Source organism: Coregonus clupeaformis, chromosome 5 (genome assembly GCF_020615455.1).
Source record: "Coregonus clupeaformis isolate EN_2021a chromosome 5, ASM2061545v1, whole genome shotgun sequence".
Lineage (NCBI taxonomy): Eukaryota > Metazoa > Chordata > Actinopteri > Salmoniformes > Salmonidae > Coregonus > Coregonus clupeaformis.
This window is the reverse complement of record NC_059196.1, coordinates 37,366,114-37,374,264: the sequence shown is the minus strand read 5'-3', so window position 1 is coordinate 37,374,264 and position 8,151 is coordinate 37,366,114. Positions and strand designations below refer to the sequence as shown.

The following is an 8,151-nucleotide window of genomic DNA, read 5'->3' as shown; positions in this document are numbered from 1 at the left end:
AGTTGACCTGCTCCCACACACCTTTAGTCAGAACAAGCTGTAAGTTGACCTACTCCCACACACCTTTAGTCAGAACTAGCTGTAAGTTGACCTGCTCCCACACCTTTAATCAGAACTAGCTGTAAGTTGGCCTGCTCCCACACACCTTTAGTCAGAAATAGCTGTAAGTTGACCTGCTCCCACAAACCTTTAGTCAGAAATAGCTGTAAGTTGGCCTGCTCCCACAAACCTTTAGTCAGAACTAGTAGTAAGTTGAATGGCTCCCACACACCTTTAGTCAGATCTAGCTGTAAGTTGACCTGCTCCCACACACCTTTAGTCAAAACTAGCTGTAAGTTGGCCTGCTCCCACAAACCTTTAGTCAGAACTAGCTGTAAGTAGACCTGCTCCCACAAACCTTTAGTCAGAAATAGCTGTAAGTTGGCCTGCTCCCACACACCTTTAGTCAGAACTAGCTGTAAGTCGGCCTGCTCCCACACCTTTAGTCAGAACTAACTGTAAGTTGACCTGCTCCCACACCTTTTGTCAGAACTAGCTGTAGGTTGACCTGCTCCCACACACCTTTAGTCAGAACTACCTTTAAGTTGACCTGCTCCCACACACCTTTAGTCAGAACTAACTGTAAGTTGACCTGCTCCCACACCTTTAATCAGAACTAGCTTTACGTTGACCTGCTCCCACACACCTTTAGTCAGAACTTGCTGTAAGTTGATCTGCTCCCACACACCTTTAGTCAGAACTAGCTGTAAGTTGACATGCACCCACACCTTTAGTCAGAAATAGCTGTAAGTTGACCTGCTCCCACACACCTTTACTCAGAACTAGCTGTAAGTTGACCTGCTCCCACACCTTTAGTCAGAACTAGCTGTAAGTTGACCTGCTCCCACACACCTTTAGTCAGAACTAGCTGTAAGTTGATCTGCTCCCACACCTTTAGTCAGAACTAGCTGTAAGTTGACCTGCTCCCACACACCTTTAATCAGAACTAGCTGTAAGTTGACCTGCTCCCACACCTTTAGTCAGAAAATGCTGTAAGTTGGCCTGCTCCCACACACCTTTAGTCAGAAATTGCTGTAAGTTGAACTGCTCCCACACACCTTTAGTCAGAAATTGCTGTAAGTTGACCTGCTCCCACACACCTTTAGTCAGAAATTGCTGTAAGTTGACCTGCTCCCACACACCTTTAATCAGAACTAGCTGTGAGTTGACCTGCTCCCACTCCTTTAGTCAGAACTTGCTGTAAGTTGACCTGCTCCCACACCTTTAATCAGAACTAGCTGTAAGTTGGCCTGCTCCCACACACCTTTAGTCAGAAATAGCTGTAAGTTGGCCTGCTCCATCACCTTTAATCAGAACTAGCTGTAAGTTGACCTACTCCCACACACCTTTAGTCAGAACTAGCTGTAAGTTGACCTGCTCCCACAAACCTTTAGTCAGAAATAGCTGTAAGTTGGCCTGCTCCCACAAACCTTTAGTCAGAAATAGCTGTAAGTTGGCCTGCTCCCACAAACCTTTAGTCAGAAATAGCTGTAAGTTGGCCTGCTCCCACAAACCTTTAGTCAGAACTAGTAGTAAGTTGAATGGCTCCCACACACCTTTAGTAAGAACTAGCTGTAAGTTGACCTGCTCCCACACCTTTAATCAGAACTAGCTGTAAAATGGCCTGCTCCCACACCTTTAGGCAGAACTAACTGTAAGTTGGCCTGCTCCCACACCTTTAGTCAGAAATAGCTGTACGTTGACCTGCTCCCACACACCTTTAGTCAGAAATAGCTGTAAGTTGGCCTGCTCCCACAATCCTTTAGTCAGATCTAGCTGTAAGTTGACCTGCTCCCACACACCTTTAGTCAAAACTAGCTGTAAGTTGACCTGCTCCCACACCTTTAATCAGAACTAGCTGTAAGTTGGCCTGCTCCCACACACCTTTAGTCAGAAATAGCTGTAAGTTGACCTGCTCCCACACACCTCTAGTCAGAAATAGCTGTAAGTTGGCCTGCTCCCACACACCTTTAGTCAGAACTAGCTGTAAGTTGGCCTGCTCCCACACACCTTTAGTCAGAACTAGCTGTAAGTTGACCTGCTCCCACAAACCTTTAGTCAGAACTAGCTGTAAGTAGACCTGCTCCCACAAACCTTTAGTCAGAAATAGCTGTAAGTTGGCCTGCTCCCACACACCTTTAGTCAGAACTAGCTGTAAGTCGGCCTGCTCCCACACCTTTAGTCAGAACTAACTGTAAGTTGACCTGCTCCCACACCTTTTGTCAGAACTAGCTGTAGGTTGACCTGCTCCCACACACCTTTAGTCAGAACTAGCTTTAAGTTGACCTGCTCCCACACACCTTTAGTCAGAACTAACTGTAAGTTGACCTGCTCCCACACCTTTAATCAGAACTAGCTTTACGTTGACCTGCTCCCACACACCTTTAGTCAGAACTTGCTGTAAGTTGATCTGCTCCCACACACCTTTAGTCAGAACTAGCTGTAAGTTGACCTGCTCCCACACCTTTAGTCAGAACTAGCTGTAAGTTGACCTGCTCCCACACACCTTTAGTCAGAACTAGCTGTAAGTTGACCTGCTCCCACACACCTTTACTCAGAACTAGCTGTGGCTGACCTGCTCCCACACCTTTAGTCAGAACTAGCAGTAAGTTGACCTGCTCCTACACACCTTTTGTCAGAACTTGCTGTAAGTTGACCTGCTCCCACACCTTTAGTCAGAACTAGCTGTAAGTTGGCCTGCTCCCACACCTTTAGTCAGAACTAGCTGTAAGTTGACCTGCTCCCACACCTTTAGTCAGTCTCCCGAGTGGCGCAGTGGTCTAAGGCACTGCATCGCAGTGCTAGCTGTGCCACTAGAGATCCTGGTTCGAATCCAGGCTCTGCTGTAGCCGGCCGCAACCGGGAGACCAATGGGGCGGCGCACAATTGGCCCAGCGTCGTCCAGGGTAGGGGAGGGAAAGGCCGGCAGGGAGGTAGCTCAGTTGGTAGAGCATGGTGTTTGCAATGCCAGGGTTGTGGGTTCAATTCCCACGGGGGGCCAGTATGAAAATAAAAAAGAATAATGTATGCACTAACTGTAAGTCGCTCTGGATAAGAGCGTCTGCTAAATGACGTAAATGTAATGTAAATGTAACTAGCTGTAAATTGACCTGTTCCCACTTCTTTAGTTAGAACTAGCTGTAAGTTGACTTGCTCCCACACCTTCAGTCAAAAACACAGTATCTAAGCATGGTGCATGAGGAGAGCAGAGGAGAGAAAGAGGGACATATGGTTCAGAAAAGGAGAGGAGGGAGTAGGTGAAAAAACAATGTTGTTCAGACATTAACTGCTAATATGTTGCGGTCTGGTCTCCTATCTGGGCAAATCTCCACTGTTGTGAACTACTTTCTAAGTGCAAAGCTGTTATTCTGGGCAAGTGTTTGTGCATGTGTGTGTGTGCGTGTGTGTGTGTGTGTGTGTGTGTGTGTGTGTGTGTGTGTGTGTGTGTGGTGTGTGTGTGTGTGTGTGTGTGTGTGTGTGTGATTGTGTGCCTGTGTGACAGATAGACAAACAGACAGACAGACAGACAGACCGAGGGAGGGAGGGATAGCGAGACAGACAGTAACTTGAGAGAATAAAGAGGATGTAGATGGTAAAGAAGATGTAGAGGGTAAAGAGGTTGTAGAGGGTAAAGAGGATGTAGAGGGTAAAGAGGTTGTAGAGGATGTAGAGGGTAAAGAGGATGTAGAGGGTAAAGAGGATGTAGAGGGTAAAGAGGATGTGGAGGGTAAAGAGGATGTGGAGGGTAAAGAGGATGTAGAGGGTAAAGAGGATGAAGAGGGTAAAGAGGATGTAGAGGGTAAAGAGGATGTAGAGGGTAAAGAGGATGTAGAGGGTAAAGAGGATGTAGAGGATGTAGAGGGTAAAGAGGTTGTAGAGGATGTAGAGGGTAAAGAGGATGTAGAGGGTAAAGAGAATGTGGAGGGAAAAGAGGATGTAGAGGGTAAAGAGGATGTAGAGGGTAAAGAGGATGTAGAGGGTAAAGAGGATGTAGAGGGTAAAGAGGATGTAGAGGGTAAAGAGGATGTAGAGGGTAAAGAGGATGTAGAGGGTAAAGAGGATGTAGAGGGTAAAGAGGATGTAGAGGGTAAAGAGGATGTAGAGGGTAAAGAGGATGTAGAGGGTAAAGAGGATGTAGAGGATGTAGAGGGTAAAGAGGATGTAGAGGGAAAAGAGGATGTAGAGGGTAAAGAGGATGTAGAGGATGTAGAGGGTAAAGAGGATGTAGAGGGTAAAGAGGATGTAGAGGATGTAGAGGGTAAAGAGGATGTAGAGGATGTAGAGGATGTAGAGGATAAAGAGGATGTAGAGGGTAAAGAGGATGTAGAGGATGTAGAGGGTAAAGAGGATGTAGAGGGAAAAGAGGATGTAGAGGGAAAAGAGGATGTAGAGGGTAAAGAGGATGTGAGGGTAAAGAGGATGTAGAGGGTAAAGAGGATGTAGAAGGTAAAGAGGATGTAGAGGGTAAAGAGGATGTAGAAGGTAAAGAGGATGTAGAGGATGTAGAGGGTAAAGAGGATGTAGAGGGTAAAGAGGATGTAGAGAGTAAAGAGGATGTAGAGGGTAAAGAGGATGTAGAGGATAAAGGGGATGTAGAGGGTAAAGAGGATGTAGAGGGTAAAGATGATGTAGAGGGTAAAGAGGCTGTAGAGGATAAAGAGGATGTAGAGAGTAAAGAGGATGTAGAGGGTAAAGAGGATGTAGAGGATAAAGGGGATGTAGAGGGTAAAGAGGATGTAGAGGGTAAAGATGATGTAGAGGGTAAAGAGGCTGTAGAGGATAAAGAGGATGTAGAGAGTAAAGAGGATGTGGAGGGTAAAGAGGATGTAGAGGTTGAAGAGGATGTAGAGGATAAAGAGGATGTAGAGGGTAAAGAGGATGTAGAGGGTAAAGAGGATGTAGAGGGTAAAGAGGATGTAGAGGGTAAAGAGGATGTAGAGGATAAAGAGGATGTAGAGGGTAAAGAGGCTGAAGAGGGTAAAGAGGATGTAGAGGGAAAAGAGGATCAGTTATATAAAGAGATAAAGAGGCTAAAGAGAAAACATTATATGAAGAGATAGAGGGTTTAGAGGATAAAGATGATAAAGATTATATATTATAGAAAGAGATAAAGAGGATAAAGAGGGTTTAGAGGATTTAGAGGAACAAGTATATAAAGAGGATAAAGATGATAAAGAGGCTTGGAGAGGTTAAAGAGGATCAATTATATAAAGAGATAAAGAGGATAAAGAGGTTTTAGAGGATTTAGAGGATTTAGAGGATAAAGAGAATGTAGAGGTTAAGGAGGTTGTAGAGGATAAAGAGGAAACCTTATATCAAGAGATAAAGAGGATAAGAGGATTTAGAGGATTTATGGAATAAAGAGGATACAGAGGATTTAAAGGATTTAGAGAATAAAGAGGAACAATTATATAAAGCGATAAAGAGGATAAAGAGGATTTAGAGGATTTAGAGGATAAAGAGGATAAAGAGGATAAAGAGGAAAAATTATATAAAGAGATAAAGAGGATAAATAGGATTTTTGGGATTTTTGGGATAAAGAGATAAAGAGGTAAAGAGGATGAAGAGATAATGAGGTAAACATAATAAATACAGTACCATTTAAAATGATTTGTCTTTATTTGTACTATTTTTGACATTGTAGAATAATAGTGAAGACATCAAAACCATGAAATAACACATATATAATCATGTGGTAACCAAAAAAGTGTTAAACAAATCAAAATATATTTGAGATTCTTCAAATAGCCACCCTTTGCCTTGATGACAGCTTTGCACACTCTTGGCATTCTCTCAACCAGCTTCAGGAGGTAGTCACCTGGAATGCATTACAATTAACAGGTGTGCCTTCTTAAAAGTTAATTTGTGGAATTTCTTTCCATCTTAATGCGTTTGGCCAATCAGTTGTGTTGTGACAAGGTAGGGGGGTATACAGATGATAGCCCTATTTGGTAAAAGACCAAATCCATATTATGGAAAGAACAGCTCAAATAAACAAACAGAAACGACAGTCCATCATTATTTTAAGACATGAAGGTCAGTCAATACTGAACATTTCAAGAACTTGAAAGTTTCTTCAAGTGCAGTCGCAAAAATCATCAAGAGCTACAATGAAGCTGGCTCTCATGAGGACAGCCACAGGAAAGGAAGAGCCAGAGTTACCTCTGCTGCAGAGTATACGTTCATTAGAGTTACCAGCCTCAGACATTGCATCCCAAAAAGGTCCTTCACAGAGTTCAAGTCACAGGCACATCTCAACATCAACTGTCCATGGTCGAATTGCTGCAAACAAATCACTAGTAAAGGACACCAATAAGAAGAAGAGACTTGCTTGGACCAAGAAACATGAGCAATTGACATTAGACCGGTGGAAATGTGTCCTTTGGTCTGGAGTCCAAATTTGATATTTTTGGTTCCAACCGCCGTGTCTTTGTGATAAGCAGTATGGGTGAACGGATGATCTCCTTATGTGTATTTCCCATCGTAAAGCATGGAGGAGGTGTTATGGTGTGGGGGTGCTTTGAATTCAAGGCACACTTAACCAGCATGGCTAGCACTGCATTCTGCAGCGATACGCCATCCCATTTGGTTTGGGCTTAGTGGGACTATCATTTGTTTTTCTACAGGACAATGACCCAACACACCTCTGGGCTGTGTAAGGGCTATTTTACCAAGAAGGAGAGTGTTGGAGTGCTGCATCAGTTGACCTGGCCTCCACAATCCCCCTGACCTCCACCCAATTGAGATGGTTTGGGATGAGTTGGATCGCAGAGTGAAGGGAAAGCAGCCAACAAGTGCTCAGCATATGTGGGAACTCATTCAAGACTGTTGGAAAAGCATTCCAGTTGAAGCTGGTTGAGAGAATGCCAAGAGTGTGCAAAGCTGTCATCAAGGCAAAGGGTGGCTATTTGAAGAAACTCAAATATAAAATATATTTTGATTTGTTTAACACTTTTTTTTGCTTACTTCATGATTCCATATGTGTTATTTCATAGTTATGATGTCTTCACTATTATTCTACAATGTAGAAAATAGTAAAAATAAAGAATGAGTAGGTGTGTCCAAACTGGTACTGGTACTGACTGGTACTGTATGCAAAGAGGCTAAAGAGATAAAGAGGGCTAAAGAGATAAGAGGTAAAAAGATAACGAGATAAAGAGGTAAAGAGGTAAAGAGGTTAAGAGGTTAAGAGGTTAAGTGGTAAAGAGGCTAAAGAGGTCAAGAGGATAAAGAGATAAAGAGGTAAAGATATAAAGAGATAAAGAGATCGAGGGTAAAGATATAAAAAGGTAAAGTGATAAAGCGGAGAGAAGAGATAGAGGATAAAGAGGTAAAGAGATAGGGGTAAAGAGATAGAGGATACAATATAAAGAGGTTAAGACATAAAGAGTTAAAAACATAGAGGATGAAGAGGTAAAGAGATAAAGAGGTAAAGTGGTTAAAGACATCTCCATTAAATAAGGAGTAGTCAGATTGGCCCTCTCTCCTCTACACTACTGAATTCATACATCCTTCTCTTCCATCTCTGTTCCCTAATCCAAGGACAGGTGAGGGCTCTGTTTTTTCTGACTCAAATGGCCAAGAAAAGAGTAAAACAATAAAGGCATCAGCATGCTTCAGTTCTGCTGGCCCCTCCCAGTTCTGCTGGCCCCTCCCAGTTCTGCTGGCCCCTCCCAGTTCGTATGGCCCCTCCCAGTTCGGCTGGCCCCTCCCAGTTAGGCTGCCCCCTCCCAGTTAGGCTGGCCCTTAGCAGAACTTGGCTAGCCCCTCCCAGTTCGGCTGGCCCCTAGCAGAACTCGGCTAGCAGAACCGAACAAGTGTGCTCGAATACTCCCTTAAAAGACCTTTGCTTGAGAAACGAGGAAAAAGCAGAAATAGTCCTGCTTGTCCATTTTGATACGCCGTAGCCAGTATACACCTCCTCAAAATAGTCAGAAGTAATCTAAGATAACTTAAGAAATCTTTCATTAAATGTTTTGCCAAGGAGATCTTAGTCACACAGTTTTACATCTAACTAAAATGTTTGGTGCAGTATTTCTCAAGTGAAAGAACGTGCATGAAAACGAGTTGTCTCTCGTTGAATGACAACAAAGACTTTATTGAAGAGACCCT

At 43.5% G+C, this 8,151-nt stretch overlaps 1 protein-coding gene across 1 annotated transcript; it reads left to right on the top strand.

Annotated features, from left to right (window-relative positions):
- The first annotated feature begins 3,228 nt into the window (after positions 1–3,228).
- LOC121566976 (protein Ycf2-like) lies at positions 3,229–5,099 on the top strand. The gene is made up of 3 exons (XM_045214780.1): positions 3,229–3,292; positions 3,641–4,378; positions 4,465–5,099. The coding sequence occupies exons 1-3, from the start codon at positions 3,229–3,231 to the stop codon at positions 5,097–5,099; spliced, it is 1,437 nt and encodes a 478-aa protein (XP_045070715.1).
- The last annotated feature ends 3,052 nt before the right edge of the window (positions 5,100–8,151 follow it).

Coding starts and splice junctions, on each gene's coding strand:
- LOC121566976 (XM_045214780.1), top strand. CDS start 3,229: ATGGTGCATGAGGAGAGCAGAGGAGAGAAAGAGGGACATATGGTTCAG. Junction 3,293..3,640: donor TCAGAAAAGGAGAGGAGGGA/GTAGGTGAAAAA, acceptor ATGGTAAAGAAG/ATGTAGAGGGTAAAGAGGTT. Junction 4,379..4,464: donor GGATGTAGAGGATGTAGAGG/GTAAAGAGGATG, acceptor AAGAGGATGTAG/AGGGTAAAGAGGATGTAGAA.